The sequence below is a fragment of the Carica papaya genome, chromosome 3 (genome assembly GCF_054855325.1).
Source record: "Carica papaya isolate Zhongbai chromosome 3, ASM5485532v1, whole genome shotgun sequence".
In the NCBI taxonomy this organism is placed as follows: domain Eukaryota; kingdom Viridiplantae; phylum Streptophyta; class Magnoliopsida; order Brassicales; family Caricaceae; genus Carica; species Carica papaya.
The window spans coordinates 9690968-9714244 of NC_142311.1; the positions used below are offsets into that span (position 1 = coordinate 9690968).

Here is a 23277-nt window from a genome sequence, read left to right on the forward strand (position 1 = left end):
ATTGGAGTCATAAAACTTGCTTCTTATTTCACTTTAAATAATGTACTTCATGTTTTGAAATTATGTATTTTAGTGAATTTCTTTGTGTTGGCCATGTATAAATTTTGACGGTACGCACACTTCATTCTCCATGAGATTATTAATTGATGGATAACAATATATATTATTAGTATTAATTGATGTTTTCAAACCGCCCCTTATTATCAAAATAATTTTCTCAAAATAATTCAAATATTATACTAAGCAATTTATGGATTACAAATATATATTTTTTCATTTTTATAGTTTAATTATGTATATAATATTTGCTCACCTAGTAATTCCTTAACCTTTTTACAAAGCGAATATATATTAGGTTATTTTTTTCGTAATATGCCTAATTATGACTATAAAAACAGGTTTCCAGTTGGGAATAATATTTAAATATGATTTATACTTATTTTCATAATTAGAACTAATGTATATATTGTCACGGACCGCACCCCGTCTTATAGGGTAATGATCGGAACATACTTAAATCATATAAAATCGAGTTAAGTAAAATAACTTAACTTTATTAATCATAAAAGAGTCACAGAAGTGTTACATCCTTTAAATATAAAACTTAAATATATGTACGAGACTCTAAATTTCTTTACTTACATTACTAGACAAAAGTACGAAGCAGTAACCTTAATATTAGAGTCTACCTTCAGAAATTTCTTCTGTATCACCACTCACTCTGCAGCGGTACCTTCTGTATCTAAAATGTGATAAGGGTGAGATAAAATATCCTAATAAGCGATATTATGCAATCACATCATAGTACATGCAATATATAATTTCTTTACACATAATAAAACATATATCATATAATCTTTACAAAATAAATATGAATCAGAAGACAAAAATACAAATCAGAAAACATATTCATGTTATATACTTCATCACTATTATGGAGGATCAATCAATTATAATACATTATACGTAGGCACATATACTTATCACTAGTTCCCCATGTATCCGAACAGGAATGACATACATGAGTACCTTGAAATACTGCTACTCCACGAACATGAAACGTTTAGAACACACTTATCAGACTATTTTTCTATACACCCGAACACGGAACGGTTATGTATGGGTATACACTTATCATTTCGCTAATATACTAGAACACATAACGGTAATGTACGGTCAAATTAAAGCCTAGTGGAATGCATGTGCTTTTAGAATAATTTCTTTCCACAATGAGTGATGCACATATATCAAAATCCCATTTTGAAAATACAAAACGAAATAACACTTATATCGAAGTAAAACTTTAACAAATAATTACTAGGTAAATGCGAAAGATAAATTAAACACTTGTACATTTTTATATTGAAAATAAGTAAAATATTTCAAAACTACATAGACTATAAAATCATAATATCTACTTACCTTAGATCCTTAGCAGTCATAGTTTTAATTCTAACAGAATTCCAGCTTTATTTATGAGTTTTTTCTCTAAAAAATCCAGCAGAGTTTCGAGATGATTTTTAATCAATTTCTTAACTAAAAAATATCAAACACAATACTCAAAAACTAATTCGAAAAATTAAAGAGAAACTGAACTTCAAAACTTAAGAAAAAACTTACATTTCTAACGATTTATAACTTTGTTTTGATCGTGAGCCTTATTCCTCTTCTCTTCATCTTTCTCTGCTCTCATAAATTTAGTAGAGTTTTTCCAATGTTTTTATCTAAAATCTCAAAATACTATCAAATATCACATACTTCGTACTCCATCTTCTTCATTCACCTCTATGTTTCTCACTATTTTTCTCTTATCCGGAATGTCTTTTCCTCCCTTCTCTTATCCCCTATTTATAGGAGTTGGGAGCCACAAAAGCAAGGTTGTCACTATTCTATCATATTATTTTATCTAAAAATTGTCATATTTAATCATATCGCTTTACCTAAAAAGTATCACTTTTCACATACTGTTTTATTTAAAATGTCTTTTCACATGTCACTTTATTTAAAGTTACTATTTTTCACATGTCATTTCATCTAAAAGTTGTCATTTCATACTTATTTTATCTCCTTTATCTTTGTCCATCATTTTTTCGTTTGACTATAAACTATGTACTTAACTTATATATTTTCAAACATATATAAAGGCTAAATTAAATATATGAAACATAAAAAATTAAATTAATGGTATTTTCAAATTATCACATATATAATATGTATTAGTCAGCAATAGCTGTTTTAAAGATAATTAATTATTATTCTTATTTTTATGTTTTAGTATTTTTAGTTATACATTTGCATGAATCCAATAATTATCATCCGTCTGTTAGTGTGACGTGTATATATATATAATATAAATCTTTTACTTTAGTATTTCACTAACTTTCCAGCAAAAAAAATTTTAAGATAGAAAAACCCATTGTATAGACTTTAATTTGCTAGTAAAATAGAAATTAATTTAAAATCAATACAGTGAGAGGCTAACAAATTGGTGTCTAAGCATAATTATATATACAGATACATATAGATATATACATATATAAAATGTGTGTGCCCAGAATAACAGAGTTTCTGAAACAGTTTGAAGTGTACAGCTGTTTCATTTTTTCTTCTAAAATGATTTCAGTCATTGATTACTTCCGTTTGATCTTAATTTAACTACGTACCTACTAGCAGCTAGCTAATAATCAATTAGATAATGTCTGACTAATAAATATAAATTATTAATAAAGACAAAAGTATAAAATGGATGATTGTGCGCGCACGCACGCACACACACACACATATATATACATATCCTAATTTGAATAACACAACTTTCCTATAACAGTAAAATAGTAATCGAAACAAACGGTTATCTCTAATTTTTACTATAGTAAAGAATTAAATTTGACTATTAACTAATATAAATTTACTGTGCATTACAATATATATTAAAAAATAAAATAATTACATATTTTACTAATTCTTTTTATTCGGTAACTCATATAATTTTAAGAAAAATACAAGAACAGTAGTTTTTGAATGTTTGAAAATTTATTTTTAGTGCGAGAGTTGGTTCATAAATATCATAACTGTTAAAAGAAAAAATTACGTGTTAGACCAAAAATTTGGGAACATGCATAACTGGGGGATAGAAGTTAAGGAATGTTTACAATATTTGAGTTCATTTTATAGGTTTAAACATTGATTCGGAGTTGACAGCAAATTTTTAGAAATTACATGTACGGATCAACAAATTGAATTTAATAATTTAAAAAATTAGTAAGAATATATAAGAACAAATAAATTTTTATTAGAATTTTTTATGCAAAAAAGTAACAAGTGCATTTTTCTGAATTTCAATGTTTCTTCTTTTGATATATATATAATATATTCTTCATGTGATATAACATATCCCCTCCATCATGTTGGCACATGATTACTACGATAGTTGAAAGATAGATTCTAACAAATGTCTTTATGCATTTCGAATTAAATTTGCAGAAATAATATTCATATTTTGATATGAAATTTACCTATAGAGGTATTTAAAAAAATAATTTCTAACAAAAATGCATGTATATTTGAACTTCCAAATCCAAAACCAAGCAAAATAATATATTATTAATTGTTCTAATGGGTAATTTATATAGATAAACTGAACCAGATTTAAGCTGAAGTTTGTAATGATATATATCTTAATTCATTATATAAGTATCAATAATTACGTATATTGAAATGTGAGATTAAGTCATCCCAGTAATAAAACTAAACCACTAACTATTTATATTTGTACAAATTTTATTATAGGAGTAAATTATACGTAAGGAATAATCACTAGCAAGTAAAAAATCAATGCTTTATTTACAATTATTAAAGAATAAAAAAGGGGAAATTCTTATTTATTTGCGCATGTCAAATGAACAGAAAAATAATTCATTTAGTAGAACTGAAAAAGTATTTAAGAGACTTGTATTCATGTTGAAGGCGCACGTAACACGTTTCCTTGAGGTGTATTGAGAACCATAATATCTAAACCTCTACTTCATTTTTAATTTACTAACAAATTATAACTAAATTATTTTTATTAAATGTATTCAGAATTATAAATGAAATTTATATTAAAGAAGTCAACTGTCGTAGTGGTGGTAAATAAAAGGGACTCGACTATCATCTGAGTTGATGTATAAAATACTTTTACTTGAAATAAAATATTAAATAATCTAAATTATAAGTTATAAAGAGGAGTAATTTATTCACTGAGGTTTATGATTAAAAAACTTTTATGTATTATTATTAATTATGCATTGATGTCAAGTACGATGGGTTATTACTGGATAAATTAAGAGTTCTTTGTTTATTCAGACTATTTTCTAATTATGGCTAATTCTATGTCCGACTCAAATTAAATATTTTTGTGATTAATAAAAATACAAAATCAAATACACATCAATTAATTATAAATAAAATAAATTTAATTGCGCATCAAGTTTCCAGATTATAATAATTTCTATATATCAAATAACTTAAAAAGTTATAAATTAAATTAGAAGAGAGACCTAGATATATCACCATATTTGTAGTGCAAAGCTTTAATTTATTATAGAAAAACCTCTACATCCGGGGAAATCGTAACAGTTCATTTAGACATGCAGTTTACGAAGTGAAAACCCAGCAAACTACAGGCATTCTAATGCCTGCTCTTTAACTAACAGCCACTTACGGTTAACTTGAAGGTAATTAGCTACTTAAGTACCTAGTCATCCATGACTTGAAGCGAGACCATGCAAGCTCGACAGCAGCTTCATCTTCATCGGGCATTCCCATGCTTTTCCTCCTCTCCACGCCTTCTGGAGATCTGTTCATGAAAGCATGTGCATTGCCGGGATAAATGTGAACCTCATAAGGAACTCCTGATGCTTTCAGCTTTTCCTCCAAAGCCTTTGCGGCCTGTAAACACCAATTTTATCATCGTAGCTAAGATGCTTTAGCCATCTTGTGTGATATAGCACGACTCCACCCACAATAATACAATAATTTGTATATAAAAGAACCAAGAGCTTTCTAAATTAAAATTATTCACCTCTAATAATGACTCTTCTAATTGGGGACCTTTTCTATTTTGTTGCTGGGGGAGGAGATTCTACTCTTCCATGTTTCACCCCTTCAAGACCCAGCCCCCCAACTGGGCTTAGGGGCTAATTTCATAAAACTACACAACTAATACCTGCATGAAATTGGCTAATCTAAGGAGGCAGGTGGACAATGAAACTGAAGAGTTGCGGAATCCTGAGCATAAATTGATACAAATATGTAAAACAAAATTCAGAGCTAGTTCAGAATTAATCCTCCAGGAAAGGACCCAAAAGTTATGGGCACATGATTTTATCCATGGGAAAGAGAGAAGACTGCTTCGAAGTCATTACTAATTTTTGAGACCTCGAACATTTAGGTGCGTATCAGCAACTAATGGCTTTTAGAATTCGTTAGGAAAAGTACCATGACTTTATATTGCATCTTAGAAGATCAAACCTGTGACTAAATTTTTGTCATAACCATGCAATCATCTGTTACTGTATGGAATAACCTTGAGTCTTTTTGTAGATACTTAAGAAATCAATCTCATACAGTATGATTTTATCTTTCTATTTAAATTATTAACATTAACAAGATTCAGGAGATGATTGTTATTTGTATGTTTTTAGTTTCTGTTATACTTTTTTCTGTTTTCATCATCACAATGCTCACAGGTAGGAAGTTTGTTATTTTGTAGAATGAGCTGGACATATTCTAGAAGCTGAGGTGTTTTTATTTCATTGGAGTAGTTTGTTATACCTTCTGGTATATAATCACCCTCTCAAATGTAAAACATTTCTCAAGATCAATAAGATTTTTTTTCTCTGTTTTTTCTTCATTAATCTAATACTTTACTTCAAGCTGTTTACAACTTGTATATGGTATCGGAGCAACATATCTGATTTTTTCTTCTACCCGTTCTTCTTTTTCTCTTGAGATATTGATGGAGAAGAAGGCATCATTGCAAGGGTCACACAAACCCTTACTAATGGCAACCCATTGATGATACATGGGTCTGATGATCCAGGAATATCTCTGGTTACAGCTCTTCTTACGGTGAGTAATTATCTAACCTGGAGCACTGCTGTTAAAATCTCATTAGAACCTAAGAATAAGATTGGTTTCAATTCTGGAGAAATTCAAAAGCCAGATCCAGCCAGCAATGAATATGCTCAATGGAAGAGAGTAGATGTCATGGTAAAATCCTGGATTCTTGGCTCCATTTCAAAGGATCTTGTGGACTCTTTCATTTACTGTTCTACTGCTCAAGACTTATAGAATAAGATTGAGCTAATGTATGAGATATGTAATGGGTCTCTTTTATATCAAATCCAAAGAAATATTGTCTCAATGGAACAGGACAGCAATTCTATTGCTATGTATTACAATATGATGAAGAAGAATTGGGATGAACTGAATCGATTAACTCCGATTCCAGTTTACTCTTGTCAATGGTGCTCCTGTGACATTACGAAGAGGTTGAATGTGATGAATTCCTCCAGCAAACTTATTTAATTCTTAATGGGTCTCAACTCTTCATATGAAGGAGTTAGAAGTCAAATCCTTATGTTGGATCCATTACCCTCTGTAAGCAAAGCCTATTCAATGATTTTACACGTAGAGAAACAAAGACAAATAAATATTTACACAACTTATGTGGTTGAAAATAGTGTTTTACTGGATAAATCCAACTTTAAGAGCGAGAATGTAAGGAAGGGAAATTCTTAAAAAAATGACGTGAAGAAATGAGATAGAATCTATGAATTTGTAATGTTCCAGGTCACCTGAAGGATTCCTGCTTCAAAATACATGGATATCTTGACTGGTGGAAAGATTTGAAGAACTAGAATGGAAAACCTGAGCAAAAAAAAAATGGCAGCCAACATCGTTGCTGTTGTGGGAGAAACTGACTGGAGCAAATTTACATCTTTGATTCAGCAAGAGAGAACTAAGTTTATGAAAGGCAAACGACCAATAGAGGCAGAACAAGTCATGTTTGCTCACGGAACAGAATTTGCAAGTATATCATCAGAAAATGCTATGTTCTCATTTGATAAAAATTTTCAATCCACCATGTGGATCACAGACACAGGTGCAAGCACGCACATGTGTTTTAATAAGGAATTGCTTCATGATCTGCATGATATTGGCTTATGCACTCCTGTACATTTGTCTGATGGAACCACTAAAATTGTGAAACAAGCTGGTACTGCTCTCTTACATCCTCGCATACCCTCGGCAGATGTGTTGTATGTTCCCTTTTTCTATTGCAACCTTCTATCTGTTAACAAAGCTGTTAAAACCTCTAATCTGCGTTTTATCTTTTACCCTCAATGTTGTTTGATACAAGACCTGAAGAGTGCTGAAGTGCTTGCACTTGGTAGACTATTTGGATCACTCTATATCCTAGATAACTCATCCTTCAAAGCTACAATTATAAACAAAACCAAGAATCAAATATGTGCCTCTGCTTCCTTACAAAAAGAAATGCCTATGCCCATGTTAAGTACTTGTAATCAGCTATCAAATTATGTTTATTGTAATGTTTTTTCAAATTCTGATAATAAAGATGAACTTTCTACTCAGATTTGGCACTCTAGATTCGATCATGCTTATGCTTCTACCATGAAGCACTTATACTTCATTAATCATCAATCTTGCCATATGGCTAAGCAACATATGCTACCCTTTCCAACTAGCAACATAAAAACCACTCACACCTTTGATTTAATTCACATGGACATATGGGGACCTTATAAAATGCAGACATATAACGGTGCTCAGTATATTTTAACTCTTGTTGATGATTTCAATAGGGGAATTTGAACTTTCTTACTAAATTATAAGTCTCAAACCAAAACCATTCTTAGCACCTTCTTCAAAATGATACAAACACAATTTTAGTGTCCAATGAGTGCTCTGACAATGGGACTGAATTTGTAAATCAACAATGTAAGGAAATGTTTGCTTCCTTGGGTATTATTCATCAAACCTCATGTTCCTACGCCCCCAACAAAATGGGATTGTAGAGAGAAAACACAAACAATTATTAGAGATAGCCCAGGCCTTATTGTTTCAATCCAATTTGCCTAAACCTTTTTGGGAAGATGCAATTTTGACAGTCACTTATCTCATAAACAGACTTCCCAGCTCAGTCCTAGAATGGAGAACACCGTTCGAGATTATATATGGTCGTAAACTAGATTACAACCAACTTAAAACCTTTGGGTGTTTATGCTTTATATCTAACAATTTGCCCCCTAGAGATAAGCTGGACACTAGATCCTCCAAATGCATTTTTTTGGGGGGGGTATGTAGCACAAGAAAGCTTATAAAGTCTATGACATACAACATCGTCAGTTCCGTTTTTCCCAAAATGTTACTTTTTATGAAAACTCATTCCCATTTCATACAATTCGTAATGACCAAGAAGAGATTCCTTTGCCTAAGATTGATATTTCAGCTGATGCCCCCTTTTTTGATCCTAATTCCTCTCCCATTCATGGTACTACTTTGACGCATGATTCTCATCCAGAGTCTTCACAATCTCCTCAAGTCACTTCATCTTCTCCACATCTCCATAATTTCGATCAACCACTTGCAGCCTGCTGACAGAAAACCTAACCTGCTTGGATGAAAGATTTTATTTGTCATTCTGCCATCACAAATAGTATACCGACTACATTGCACAAGCAGCCTCCAGGTTCACCAATCGAAAGCCTCATACCTCCATCTTATCCATATCAGGTTTCTTCCAATTTTTCATCTTCATACATAGCTTCTCTTGCAAATATTACTAATATTGCAGAACCATACTCTTATAAACAAGCCATCAAACATAAAGAAGGGGTTGCTGCTATGGAAAGGGAGATTGATGCCCTAGAAGCTAATGATACTAGGGAACTCACAACTCTTTCTGCTGAAAAACATGTTATTGGAACAAAATGGGAATTTAAAGTTAAATTTCTTCCAGATGGTAAAGTAGAACGTTTCAAGGCTTGGTTAGTAGCCAAATGATACAATCAAACACCGGGTGTGGATTATTTTCAAAGTTTCTCCCCAGTAGCTAAAACAGTCACAATCAGGTTCTTCTTAGCACTTGCTGCTGCTAAAAATTGGTTTCTTCACCAGCTAGATATCAATAATGCATTCCTTCATGGCACTCTTGATGAAGAAGTTTATATTAAACCTCCTCCTGGTTATGCTAAAGCTTCTCCTTTACAAGTTTGCATGCTAAAGTCTTTGAATGGTCTCAAACAAGCTTCACGACAATCGAACACTGTTTTTACTGAGAAACTGCTACAATTTGGTTTCATTGCATCAGAACATGACCACTGCTTATTTATAAAAAATCTTCTGGTACATTCTTGGTTCTAGTAATTTATGTTGATGATGTCCTTATAACTGGAAGTTCTGAATCTGCTATTTCAGCGACAAAGCAGTTTCTACATGATGCCTTTACTATAAAAGATGTTGGTGAAGCAAAGAATTTTTTGGGTCTCGAACTAGCACACTCTGAAAAAAGCATGTACATCACACAACAAAAATATGTTCTTGATATCCTTACTGATACTGGTTTAACTGGATCAAGACCAGCTCTTACTCCTCTACCAAAGAACTTCAAATTTTACACTGAGTCAGATCCCTTTCCTAATCCTAAGCAGTATCGTCGTCTTATTGATCGATTGCTGTATTTGAATTTTACAAAGTCAGATATCAGTTATACTGTTAATCGACTTAGCCAGTTTACAGAATCACCAACATGTATTCAATGGGATGCTGCTCTTCACGTCTGCAACTGGTTTGTTTTATCCATCCTCAACTAATCTTCAACTGGTTGCTTACTCAGATAGAGGTTGGGCCTCTTGTCCTAAACCAGACGCAGCTTAACTAGCTATTGCATTTTTTTGGGCTCTTCACTTATTTCCTGGAAAACAAAGAAACAAGACACCATTTCTCAGTCTTCTTGCTAAGCTAAATATCGCAGCATGGCCAATACTATTTGTGAACTTATGTGGCTCTCTTATCTTTTTTCTGATCTTCAATTACATCTCCAACTTCCCATTCCCTTGTGCTGTGACAATAAATCTGTCATGCATATCACCGCCGACCCCGTGTTCCATGAAAAAACAAAGCACATCAAGAGTAACTGTCATATTGCTCGCAAGAAATATAAGGATGGTTTTATTTTGCTGCAATACATATCCGGTCATACGCAACTTGCTGATATTTTCACCAAGTCTCTTAGCTCACCTCAATTCAGTGTCACCACTTCCAAGTTGGGTTTGCTTGATCCTCACCAAACTCCAACTTGAGTGGGGGATGTTATTTGGTATATTTTTAGTTTCTGTTATACTTTTTTATATTTTCAACATTACAATGCTCACAGGTAAGAAGTTTGTTATTTTGTAGAATGAGCTGGACATATTCTAGAAGTTGAGGTATTTTTATTTCATTGGACTAGTTTGTTATACCTTCTGCTATATAATCACCCTCTCGAATGTAAAACATTTCTCAAGATCAATAAGATTTTTTTTCTGTTTTTTCTTCATTGATCAAATACTTTTCTTCAAGCTGTTTACAGCTTGTATAATGATGAATGTTTTCATGCACCACGGTATACAATTATTAAAAAAGCTTAGTTTAATCCAGGCTCTCTTTTCTTGTTTTGGGGGCCGGGGGTTTTGGATTGGGGGGGGGGGGGGGGAGTGGGGTTCAAATCTACATTGCTAGAGGCACTAAAAAATACTTGGTTGGGAAAGATGACCAGCAAGTAAAGTGTCTCTGGCCAATTTCTATTTCAAAACTCTCATTAAATTTCTGCTACTTAGATATGAAGATTCACTTAGAAGCCACATCTTCTAGTCAATTTCCATCATATTGGGACCATAGTGGAAATCCTTTCTATTATTTACTTATTTATTTTTTCTGGGGAACTAAAACAGGAAAAAGAAAATGGCATAGTAAGCCAGTGATAAACAAGAACTAAATTTCATGATAATATCTTCTAGTCAATTTCTATCATATCGGGACCATAGTGGAAATCCCTTTTATCATTTAGTTATTTATTTTTTCTGGGGAACAAAACAGGAAAAAGAAAATGGCATAGTAACCCAGTGATAAACAAGAACTAAATTTCATGATAATAGAAAATAACTGATAATGATTCAAATTCAATAAATGGGCATTAAAAAATTGGCATACCCTCACATCAGAAAATCCAACAAAATTATCTAGCTCTCCAAAATGAGCCTGAACAGGTGCCTTTGCTTGGCCAGGGTCCGCAAGCTCTGAAGAAGGAACCCCATAAAAGGCCACAACTGCATCAACCTCAGGTACTAAAACAGCATTTGCGATTGAGAGAGCACCCCCCATGCAAAATCCAGTTACGCCAACCTGTCACAATAATTGCATGAGTTTGTAAAATTTAGGAATTCCTCTTTTCAAGTTTTAACCAATTTCGTACATATTTACCTTTAGACCAGAAACAGAGAATAGATTTTACAACAAATCAGGTGGAGCATGACATGAAAAAAAAAAAACAGCCCCATGGCAGAAAGGAAGCAGCACATTTCTAAATTCTAACCTAAGATTTCAAATTTTGAATCCTACCTAACTTAGCATATATAACTTCAATGTATTCACATTTGCAAGGCTAGAGAGTAAGCACATATCCCTAATGGAAATTACATTGATGAATTGAAGAAGTAAAGTTAGTCAATTTTTTCTACTCAATCCTTTGCTTGTTCAAAAGAAGTGAGAAAGCATATTGACAAACAATAATTTTATTTCCAGCACTTTTAATAGCAGCATCATTTTTCTCCATTGCTCCTGCATCCCCACTGTGCATGAAATTGAATCATAGTTTCTACATATCCTTGTTTCCAGGTTTACTGATATAAAGATACAAAGATAACAATTTAGCTCAGCAAAAAGTATGTGAGGAGAAAAGCAATATTTCCTGTTTCTTTCTAGAGGATCAAGGGTGAAAATGGAGCTGATAAGGAAGCAAGTCTGACTCTCAACGGCGAAACAGTTCATTTTTAAAATTGGAATGTTCATGTTAAGCTTAGAAGAGCAAAAATGTGCACTTTCCTCGGGTAACTAAAATTAGGTCAAAATAGGAAACGTGAAATAAGAATTTTCTAGGGGAGGTTAGAAGGAAAACATTTTTCATTTATTGGTATTTCAAGATGTGAACTACAAGGTCAGTACATGGTTAAGGGCACTAGATATAGCCTCATATCTTACTGCCTAAATGAGTGATATAAACAATGAGGAATTCTCATGAAACCTAATCTTGAAGCCAGCCTCTGGGCCAAGTATAATCCTCAAAGCTTTCAGATGCTGTGGTGTAGTCCTTCAAATTCAGTGGATAAAACAGTGTATACAAACTCCAGCTACAAATAGCAGGTTCCCCAACTGTAATAATTTTGTAACAAACAAAAGTCAAATAATGGTTTTCAGAAAACTAATAAAACAAGCAGTGGGTGACCTTCTTTGAGCCATTTTCCTTGAGCCAATTAACCGAAGCGCAAATATCCTTTACAGCACCTTGCCAGTCAAGACCATCCATCAAGTGTTGTGCTTCTGCAACATCCAAACCGACTTTTCCACGATACAGACTAAGAAAATTACGCAAGAAAATAAATCAAGAGAAGATATTGAGCATCAAATAGACAATGCCATTGCAAAAGAAACAAAAAAATGATCTTAGCATGGATGAATAATTACTCAGGGATAAGGGCCTTGAATCCTGGGTCTAGTTGAGAAATTTTAATTGCGTGGTTCTTGATCTCAAAATCAACACCCCACCACTCTTGCAACACAACAATCCCAGGAGCATCTTCCTTACCAACCACATAGGCATCAAATACCTACAAATCATCACAAAGCTTTAGCAAGTCCACCCACTGGAATAACAATTTACTGGCAATAGTTTGATAAAAATATAGAAATGAGAACTGATTCACCCAAAAGAAGCTTAATATGCTATATCATATATGAACCCGATCAATCAATAACCAAAAAGCCTGAATTCTCTATTCACTGTATCATTCCCTACATTTGCTGGACATGCTGCGAGTTTTCACTAACAAAATAGACTTTCACCCAGTGTATATGAAAACCCAAAATTAATTACCAGCAGAACTCTAACATGATGAAAAATAAAATAAAGTAAATAGTCACCATTTTCACATAGAAATCGCGAACAGACACATTCTAGATTACTCAATAAAACCACGAACCAAGACAGAATGGCTCACAGCTACGTACTAAAACCACGCATCCGTGAAACACTCGAAAGCCACGAGGCAGAAAAAATGATATAGAAGTATGTAAAACCCCAGAAAAAGAGCGAGAGAGATCGATTCAACTCACTGTATCATCTCTCTGAATCTGGACTTTCTTGAACGCGGAGTCAGACATTGAGCGGACGGAGAAGCGGGAACCTGAAGGAGACCGACGCCGAACTAGAGTAGATTTAGGATAAAGCCTGGTGAGGAAGACTCTGGAAGAAGAAGATGATCGAAGAGCTGCCAACATTCTTTTCTCTCACCTTTCCTAGCTTTTATAACACTGACGTTTTAGGTGAAAATGATATGAAACGCGATCTGCGAAGTAAATGGATATGGTCCTCAATACGACATCGTTTCCTAAGGTTTCACCGCCCGGAGCCAGGTGTCACGGTGTTGGGTTAGCCCATGCCCGCCCCGATAGTGCCCCGATTCTCACGTATACTTGACAAGTGGAATTACGAACTAATTTGTCAAAATTTGATTTTAACTAATGAAGGATGATTGATAAAAAAATAAAAATTATAATTATAATTTTTTTAAAAGTATTATGTTATCTAATCTAAATGTTATATATAAGAGACTTTTCTATGATGGTGGAAAAAATAATAATTATCATCTAAAATTTTAAAAACTTCAGTAACAAATATATTTTTCATATAATGATTAAATAAATTATGAATTTTTTAAGAATTATAAATTGAGTTGCTATTACACTTAAACCCTAATTATTTATGTAATATTTATATTTTTAAATATTACAAAATTTTATGATTATCAAAGTGAAATTACTAATCAAATAATTAATAAGATCAGTTATATTATACCATAATTTTAATTATTGAGAGATAATAAATAAAAATTATATTTAAATTTAAAAAAATTATAAATTTATTTCAAAATATTGTATTATTTAAATTAAATGTTATATATAAGATTTTTCTATGACAATTGGTGGAAAAATAATAATAATCATTCAAATTTTAGAAAAATCATTCAGTAATAAATATAATTTTTTATGTAAATAATTAAATTATAAATTTTTAAAAAATTGTAAATCGAGATGCAATTACACTTAAACCTTAATTATTTATGTAATATTTACCCTTTAAAATCTTAATAAATTTTACCTGATAATGCAAAATTGATAAAAGTTTTGTTCTATGATTTTGAAAAACTCTCTCAATTCCATGATCGTATTTATAATTAAAAAATCGTTTAAAATATTCGAATATTCTATAATTTTCTACACATACATTTACTGTTAAAGCATAAATAATATTGAATACATTAAATTTTACATATTTTTAAAATATACATACAATTTTTAATATTACTAATGGGTCGGGCAACCCAAACCCAAACTTAAATTTCAAGAAGAAAAAGACCAAAAAGAAAAACTTTGCAACGGAGGAAAGAAGCAAGTTGAGATACACGTCAGATTGTGGGGGTAAATTTGTCATTTCGTGTGTGGACCCGGATGAGGCCAAATAAAATGTACTAAACCCCGTAAAAAAAGTAAAAAAGAAAATGTACTACACACACGAAAACAGAGAAAGCTTGGATGCGTGACAAGCATGAGCTATACCATGTGTACTAGTATCACACGTACCATGTCACGTGTTAGCACACTTACATTTAAAAAAAAAAAAAAAATTCACTATCATTATTTTGGAAAAACAAATTTAAGGTTACAAAAAATTAATTTATAAAAAATATTAATTATTTTAATATTCCTACGGAGGTGAAAAAACAATGGTAACAAATAATAAGTTAAATGATAACAAATTATAACCAAAATAAAAATATATAATCTAATAAATTTTTGGGTAAATAAGTTTATATTATTTAATTAATCTTGTGATATTTGATTAATTATAATTAATTTGTGTGTAGTTACAATTTTGAATAAGTTTGTTTCATAATATATAATTTGATTTTATGATTTGTAATAATTAAGCACGAAAATTGATTTTTTTAAAAAAACGTTACAACGATTTCATTAATGGGACAGTAGACTGGTAGTTTCTTAGGCACGTCGGATTTGAATAAAAACAAGAACTAACGTCTCTTACGAGTGTAGATGGCTGGTGAAGAGTGAGCGTTTCTCCACGAACCACGAGGAGGATGGATGTATGAAATTCTAACATGTCCCTTTGCCATCCCCATCAAAAAAATATCATACAAACATATATATACATATATATATATATACGTAGGGAGAAATTTTACATGTTCTCAAATAAAAAAATTTGATAGTTATAAGTAATTTTAAAATTTGTTCAAAATAAATTTTAATTTATAAATCTAAGAATGGGAAATATATGTGTTAAAAAGGATTTATTTTGGTAAAATATCACCATAGATGTATTGAATTAAATTGGTGAGTAAAAAAAACTTATAGATTATGTATGAATTTAAATTAGGAGAATACATATTTAATGAACTGAATAATTTACAGATTTGAAATAACTGTATAATTATGTTCAATCTTATAATAAACAATATATACATATCTCACTAAAATTATGTTTATTGAATCTGATAATTTTAAATATGAATTCGCAAACATCGGAAAAATTTATTATATTTATATTAATTATATTAATATTTTAAAAAATATTTAAAAATTTCAATTTTTTTAAGTAAAAATAAGGCACAAATGAAATATATAGATTTTCTCTATTTTTTAAAAATCAAATTAGATTTTCTCAAAAAATAAAAAAATAATAATATTTTTGTCTTTGACCTGTCATTATAAAATATAATTCTTCTTTTTAAAATTTTTTTTTTTTTTTTTTTTTTTTCTGTAATGGAGGGCGTAGACCCCACACATCCATGCCCCTCTTTACTTGTATTAACTCCTATTTCTAGTCTCCTCCCTACAACCGTCTTACTCACAGAAATTAGAGAGAAGCAAACCCAGCAGCTGATCATGAACAGAAGGGGAATCATGGTTCCTTAAATCCTTTCTCTTTTCATCTTCTTCTCTTTATCTTTGACGAATTATTCAAATTCTAATCATTTCTTTTCAAATTTAGGAAATGTCGTCGAACTTCGCAGGTTCCTTTCCGGGAGACCCATCAGGAAGCGGTGGTGCAAGTTCGTCTGGAACCAAACCTCCGGGTCTCCAAGCTATTCCGAGTATGGCGCTACTCGGCCGTTGGATTCAAGGTCTTCAATTTTCCGCAACCCGAGAACTCGCTCTTCATAACCTTGCCAAGGTACATTAATATGTCTTTATCACTATGGCTGTCTATCTCTATCGAGTTCGATCTACATATATATCTGCTGTTTTTTTTTTCCTTTTTTTTTTAGATTTTAACTCTTTTTCCTTTCCCGTTTGGCTGCTAAGAAATCAACCCACTGGAAATGTTTGGGGGTGGGGAGAAAAACAGCTATCTGGGTGATCATGAACCTTATATGTATATCAGATATACGGATAAGTTATCGTTATCGATATAAGTTAACATTGTCATCGAAAACAGTTGATTTCCATTTGATATGCTTTGCATGTCGACTTTACCATCCGTGGTTTTGAATCAGCCGTCTGTTTTTGGTACTTTCGTCCTTTTGGAAAGATCTGGTTCTGTAAACCTGATAATTCAAGTACCATAATTTTTTTAAAAAAGAGAGAAACAAAACGATGTTTTTATTTTTGTTTTCTGGGATACTTGGCTTGCAAAATTCTTTTGCAGATCAGTACTAACAAGATCAATTTTACATATTTTATGTCAATGTTTTGATATTTATGAAGTCATTATATATATATATATATATGTCCAAGTAATAACTCGAATAACATTCTCTACAAAAAATCCTTTTTTTTTTTTTCTTATCAAAGATTTTTTACTTCTTCTTGTTCCCCATAGTTAGAAAGTTTTAAATCGTTTCTTCAAGACTATTATATGTATATCAAACGTTTTTTTGCTTTCTGTCATGGCATAAAATATCATGTTTGCAAAACTGGTGCTTTTAGGATAATCTGAGTGTAATTGCCTTTCCATGTTAAGTTTTACATGGAAAGAATTCTAATGCCAGATTACAAGATACTGAGAGTATAGAAAATGTTTGCTCCAAACTTGTTTTCATAATATTTTTAAAATAATTTAGCTCATCTCTAGTGATATAAAAATTTGAGATTCCTCGATTTATTGTGTATTATTATGATAGACGATTGATTTTCTTGTCGGTTATCACTAGATATAAAAAACGTACATGTTGAGAATCACGAATTTCTAATGTCTCAGGAATGATCCGATCTTTCATATTAACGAACAATTTTAACGTAACGATACGTGCGTGATCTTACACTATTTTTTGTCGTTTTATTATGATAGAATTATCATATTATTATTCTCAGATTGTTTATTAGCGTATACGACAAATGTATACAAGTACACTTGGGCCGCTTTTATGGTTTTAAGGGCAACAAAGAAAATAATTGCTTTAGATGAAATTTTTTATTTCTCAAAAAAATAAATTTATTAACTACTAATTCTAAATATTAGGCCTTTTATGCAACTTATACATCATAACGCTTGAATTTATTTTTTAAATTTTGAAATAATTAGTGTGGCTTATAAATCATATTCCTTGAGTTCAATCTTTATAATTTTGAAGTAATTACTTAACCTTTTCTTTCACTTAATAAATTTTCATCATTTGAATTTAATGTAACTATTTCCCCATCTCCTTTTCAGAATAGAGAAGCTTGTGAAGAGTATGCTGTGGTGTTATGGAATTCTTTTGGTACTGTTTCCATCCTTTTGCAGGTAAAATGAGTTATTTAGCTTCATTAGATGCATTTTTTTGCCAATTATTTTCTTTCGCATTATCAGTTTTATTTGCTTTTCTTTTAAGTATTTGATCACGGAGGGAATCAATATAAACTTAATGATATTTTTCATATTAATTTTTCAGTAATTTTTTATTCTTTCAGGAAATAACTATTGGTTACCAACTCCTATCAACTCAAATGATTACAGACAGAATAGCGAATCGAGTGTGCAACGCTCTTGCTCTACTTCAGGTTTAAATTCTTTATACAAAAAAATATTACAAATTTAGATTTCCTTAATGCATTCATTGTTGTGGTTGATGTTGTTGGTGTATAAGCCAAGGTAACATATTCATTAGCTAACTAATCTTTGGTGTTTGGTCCCGATTAATATGCTTGCTAAAGCAATTTGGTTATAACGATGAGATATTTTGCATGTTGTGTTAATTGATATCGTAGAAGGATTTCAGTGCACTTATGGAATGTCTACTTCAAAAACTAGAGCTTTAATTTGACTCATAAAAGAATATAAAATATGATGCAAGTAATATGACCATATCTAGTAGATATCTCCCATTACATAAGTCATTCTCAAGTGCTTGATGGTAGTAATATTTTAATCAAAATAAAGGTTGGAATTCCAAAATTTATTTTATACTTTTTTTACCCATTTCTTTAGTTGGAGGCATAGAGTTGTACTTTCATTTAATATGTATGCTTTCATAATATAACTGGTCTCCCATTTTTCTTTGCAGTGTCTGGCTGTTCACCCAGAAACAAGGCCAAAGTTTATCAAGGGTAATGTTACTTCTCTTCAACTCTCGTAGGACTTTGCCAATTGCATGTGAAAAAAGTGCATATTATGTTGATCTGTTAGAGATTTTGATCAACTCTTAAGTATATAAGAAGAGAAGAAGTCTAAGATTTTTTATCTTGAGAAAAAGCTTAATCCTTTGGCAGCGTATTTTTCTTTTCTTTTTTCTATCTCTTTGTTGGTTATATTAGATTGACGATACGAAATTTTTATATGGAGAATGTGATTGTGAGATGAATCAAGACATTGCCATTTACTATGAATTTCTAGCTTCGGTTTTTACAAAATCCTTCCACTTCCTCAATGCTTCGTCAGTTGAAGGCATCATTTGCTTGGCCTTTATTTCCAGGCAATCTTTATCTGTCTTCTGAAATAGAAGTCTTTAATATGATTAGGTTTTTAGGTTCATTTAAGTAGAATTCTTTGTTTGATTACTCTGGCACTGCAGCATATCAATCAGTTTTCCTTGCAGAAGAAGATCAAAGCTCATTCTTGAGCACGAACTTCATGGATTTCAGTATGTTGCTAGGTTTGCCAACTGTCGGTATCTTCTGTGTTCTCTAAGTGAATTTATCTTTTTGCAGCTAACATGCCATCGTATGTTTTCCCTTTTCTGAACCAAACCAAGAAAGAAAAGCCCTATGAACACATAAGGCTTACCAGTTTGGGTGTTTTTGGTGCTCTGGTGAAGGTAATTTTCCTCATTGTCTCGTCGGTTCTCTCATATCGTTTAATGCTCATGATCATAATATGTTTTCTTGATTCATTAGTTTTTAATCGAAAAGTAATAACAACATATGAAAATTACATAACTGAATCTTTTGATCATTAGAATGTACTAACAGACATGGATTTCCTATATGGGTAACAATTTGTATCTAAAAGATTTTTTTTACATTTACCCAGAATATTTTATCTGGGAGACAGTATGCCAACATGGTGAATTTTTAACGTTTGTACTTGTGTTTTATCTAATTACTATAAAGTATTAAACAATTACTAGACAAAACGACTAAGTTACTAGGAAATTTTAGAAATTAATATGAGACATAGTTCTTAGACACCACAGCATAGCAACGTACTTATGCCTATTTTATTAACTTGTGCTTCTGAGATTAAGTAAACAAACCTTTTATTCTTCCTTGTAGGGTGAAGATCCAGCTGCTATTCATTTCCTGATTGTTTCTGATGTACTTCCCTACTGCCTTCATGCTATGGACATTGGTGATGAGCTGTCGAAAACTGTAAGTAATTTTAACATCTAAAAGTGCTTAACTATCTTGTATCAATTGTCTGTCAAGATCAGACTGCTGGCAAACTGTTGATGAGGAAAAAAAAATGAAAAGCATTGTTAGAAATAGCAGAAATGGTAGTAAGACACCTGTGTCTGTATCATTATCAGCATACATTGAGGTCTTAAAATATTGATCTAAAAAATTCAATAACCAAAAATGGTTCCTAATACCCATAATAATGTTAATTAAGATTTACTAAAATGGAATAAGAAATGGAATGGAGAAACCAAAAAGTACCCGTATAAAGTGGATTCTGTTTATATGAATCTGAAAAATCTGCATCCTTTTGATCTACTTGAGCTCTCGTTGACACAGTCTGACTTGGCAGGTGGCTACATTTGTGCTGCAAAAAATCTTGTTGAGTAATGAAGGCCTGAAATATTGCTGCGCCATTGCTGATCGGTTTTTCTCAGTCTGCCGTGCTCTGGAGCGTATGCTTGACAAACTTCCCAAGCAGCCCTCCCCAAAGCTGCTGAAACTCATCGTTTGTTGTTATCTCAGGCTCTCAGAAACTCCCAGGTTAGATTAATGTTGCTGCATTTTACTTAATATTTGTCACTTCACCATCTGTTAACTCCATTAACAATTTTCAATTTTCTATGTTAGGGCATGTGATGGGTTAAGAAGCTGTCTTCCTGTGAAGCTGACTGATACCGACTTCGTTGGATCACTCTGCTCTGTAAGTGAATTCAAGCGTTTTTTTTTTTGGATAGTTTCTTCCTTATGGCATTGTTTTAATGAGAGATTCGTTAAACCTCATATGTGTTACTTTGTTATTTTTTCCAGGAGGAGCCATCGACTATCGACTACCTGCATCAATTGCTCAAGAATGTCTCCAATGGGCGCACACCGACTATCTGGGGGCCTATATAGATGGCTCTTGGGTATACAACAGTGTCCAGTACCAGACATAGACAAACAATATATAGAGATGAGGGCACAGGTTTTTCTATTTAGTTCTGAGCCAAGAATGTATGTTCTGATATATCGTAGTTGTTTGTATTTCAAGGAGAGTATGTTGTTCATCTTATCTTCGGACGTGAACGAAAAAACGGGTTGGTGTGGTTTATCGTAAGTTTGCACAACTGCGGATGTTTGCTAAAGTTTGCTATTTGAGTTGTGGATGTTTTTTATTTAAATCTCCTGCTGGCTTTTGTTTATATTATATAGGATTTTGGAATGTGCTCAGAGTAAAGGCATACCATGCTAGGATCTGTTTTCGTCCTTATTTTCTATAATCAATTTCCTTTTTTCAAAAAAAAAAAAATACACTTTCAAAGCTAGTGATTTAGTTTTTACAGAAATTCAAATCTTATATTTCTTACAAGTTCAGTTTCTATCCGTTTTCTTTTTTAATGACAGCTTAGGTTTTATGATTTTACTTGAAATTACAAGATCTTATAAATTTAGTTTCTGTTATTGTCATTTAGAAGTCTAGACGTATGCAAATCTCTCGTACAAACCTAATAATTTATACAAAATAGGAAAATCAAATCATAAAGACTGAACTTTAATTTAGAAAATGCATGGTTTAAACTACATTAATACGAGATAAATTATACTTTACTCGGAACAAAAATTTACGACCAACATTTCCCTATTAACTTTGAAATTTTTTTCTTTTCCCCTTAAAACCTTCATAAAATTTTGTTTTGATACTTTTCTTCTCTTTTCTATGGTTTTAAAAGAAATAAGGAAACAGCATGACATTTTGAAGAGTAAGAAACCCTATATTCAAAATCAACCTTTCAGAAATTTTGGAGTAGAAAAGGTGTAGAACGTCAATTAAGGAAAGGGTATACCTTAATCAATTGGGTATTGGTCAAATCAAGATGATTTTGCAGGAAGCTGAATTGCCAGTTCTTTCTCTGGACTTTTTAATTGTTTTCCGTCTTTCCTTCACCTGGAAATTAAGCTGGCTTATTCACTGCTGGCTTCGATATTATATTAGAGGTAAACAAAAAAATCAAACTTAATTTGTATATGTAGAACATCAATTAGATGAAAGGGTATACCTTAATCAATTGGGTATTGGTCAAATCAAGATGATTTTGCAGGAAGCTGAATTGCCAGTTCTTTCTCTGGACTTTTTAATTGCTTTCCGTCTTTCCTTCACCTGGAAACTAAGCTGACTTATTCACTGCTGGCTTCGATATTATATTAGAGGTAAACAAAAAAATCAAACTTAATTTGTATATGTAGAACATCAATTAGATGAAAGGGTATACCTTAATCAATTGGGTATTGGTCAAATCAAGATGATTTTGCAGGAAGCTGAATTGCCAGTTCTTTCTCTGGACTTTTTAATTGCTTTCCGTCTTTCCTTCACCTGGAAACTAAGCTGACTTATTCACTGTTTGCTTTGACATTACATTAGAGGTAAACAAACAAAAAACAAAATCAACTTAATTTGTATGATCCCAACTTTACTTTAAATTATTTATGATCTTAGTTTCTATTATTGTGTGAAAGATTAATACAATGTGCATTTCTAAATGAACCCGCAAATAAAACTATTTGTTCTAAACTCTAAGACCCTCCTTCCTATGAAACTCATTTTGAAATTTTAATTATATTTTATATAAAAATATATGTACTTAATGAAAATGAAAAAAAAATGTTTCGAAAATGAAAATAATATTATGAAATGAGTTTGAGAAGATGTGTGTATATGCAGGCTTATATCTTGATTCGACCTGTACAACTCATATTGCAATTACCAAACCAAAAGTATTAATCAAGGATACAGAACAAGAGAACAACTAAGCCACCTTACCAGAAATTCTCCATGAATTTGAGCTTGGCATCCTTCCAGACATCCATAAGTTTGAGCATCTAATACATCCCCATTCAAAATTCATTCCAAGATCCACAGAGATAGAACAGATGATGACTTTTCCACATAATGATCTTTCCTGTGCCAGAAAAGAGACTTGAAGATTGAGCATTATAGATGATATTCTAGTAAGGAACACTCTCTTCGACTCAGTTTCAATTCAATTCCTAATCAATTTTTAATTCAAATTCTCATACTAG

At 31.8% G+C, this 23277-nt stretch overlaps 2 protein-coding genes and 2 long non-coding RNA genes across 4 annotated transcripts; 1 reads left to right on the plus strand and 3 right to left on the minus strand.

Moving 5' to 3' along the window:
* Positions 1-533: 533 nt before the first annotated feature.
* On the minus strand, positions 534-1908 carry LOC148266676 (uncharacterized). The gene is made up of 2 exons (XR_015817480.1): positions 1621-1908; positions 534-742 (listed from the first exon to the last, which is right to left on the minus strand). It is a non-coding gene; the product is annotated as an uncharacterized LOC148266676 (long non-coding RNA).
* A 2647-nt stretch (positions 1909-4555) lies between these two features.
* On the minus strand, positions 4556-13650 carry LOC110820069 (alpha/beta-Hydrolases superfamily protein). The gene is made up of 5 exons (XM_022049447.2): positions 13438-13650; positions 12790-12932; positions 12551-12680; positions 11260-11451; positions 4556-4929 (listed from the first exon to the last, which is right to left on the minus strand). The coding sequence occupies exons 1-5, from the start codon at positions 13600-13602 to the stop codon at positions 4720-4722; spliced, it is 840 nt and encodes a 279-aa protein (XP_021905139.1). The 5' UTR covers positions 13603-13650; the 3' UTR covers positions 4556-4719.
* Positions 13651-16243: 2593 nt separating this feature from the next.
* On the plus strand, positions 16244-21168 carry LOC110820047 (Cell differentiation, Rcd1-like protein). Its single transcript, XM_022049431.2, has 10 exons — positions 16244-16308; positions 16394-16576; positions 18056-18127; positions 18295-18384; positions 18888-18930; positions 19531-19637; positions 20095-20190; positions 20570-20760; positions 20848-20920; positions 21028-21168. Exons 1-10 carry the CDS (start codon positions 16288-16290, stop codon positions 21112-21114), a joined length of 963 nt encoding a protein of 320 aa, XP_021905123.1. The 5' UTR covers positions 16244-16287; the 3' UTR covers positions 21115-21168.
* On the minus strand, positions 20125-22778 carry LOC110820064 (uncharacterized). The gene is made up of 4 exons (XR_002540806.2): positions 22470-22778; positions 22257-22357; positions 20479-22144; positions 20125-20264 (listed from the first exon to the last, which is right to left on the minus strand). It is a non-coding gene; the product is annotated as an uncharacterized LOC110820064 (long non-coding RNA).
* Between the last annotated feature and the right edge of the window lie 499 nt (positions 22779-23277).

Excerpts from the sequence above, each read along its gene's own strand:
- LOC110820069 (XM_022049447.2), bottom strand. The coding sequence starts at position 13,602 with ATGTTGGCAGCTCTTCGATCATCTTCTTCTTCCAGAGTCTTCCTCACC. Across the intron at positions 12,933-13,437 it reads AGATTCAGAGAGATGATACA|GTATTTGATGCCTATGTGGT; the intron begins GTGAGTTGAATC and ends GATGATTTGTAG. Across the intron at positions 4,930-11,259 it reads TTGGATTTTCTGATGTGAGG|GCCGCAAAGGCTTTGGAGGA; the intron begins GTATGCCAATTT and ends TGGTGTTTACAG.
- LOC110820047 (XM_022049431.2), top strand. The coding sequence starts at position 16,288 with ATGAACAGAAGGGGAATCATG. Across the intron at positions 16,577-18,055 it reads CTCTTCATAACCTTGCCAAG|AATAGAGAAGCTTGTGAAGA; the intron begins GTACATTAATAT and ends TCTCCTTTTCAG. Across the intron at positions 19,638-20,094 it reads TTTTTGGTGCTCTGGTGAAG|GGTGAAGATCCAGCTGCTAT; the intron begins GTAATTTTCCTC and ends TCTTCCTTGTAG.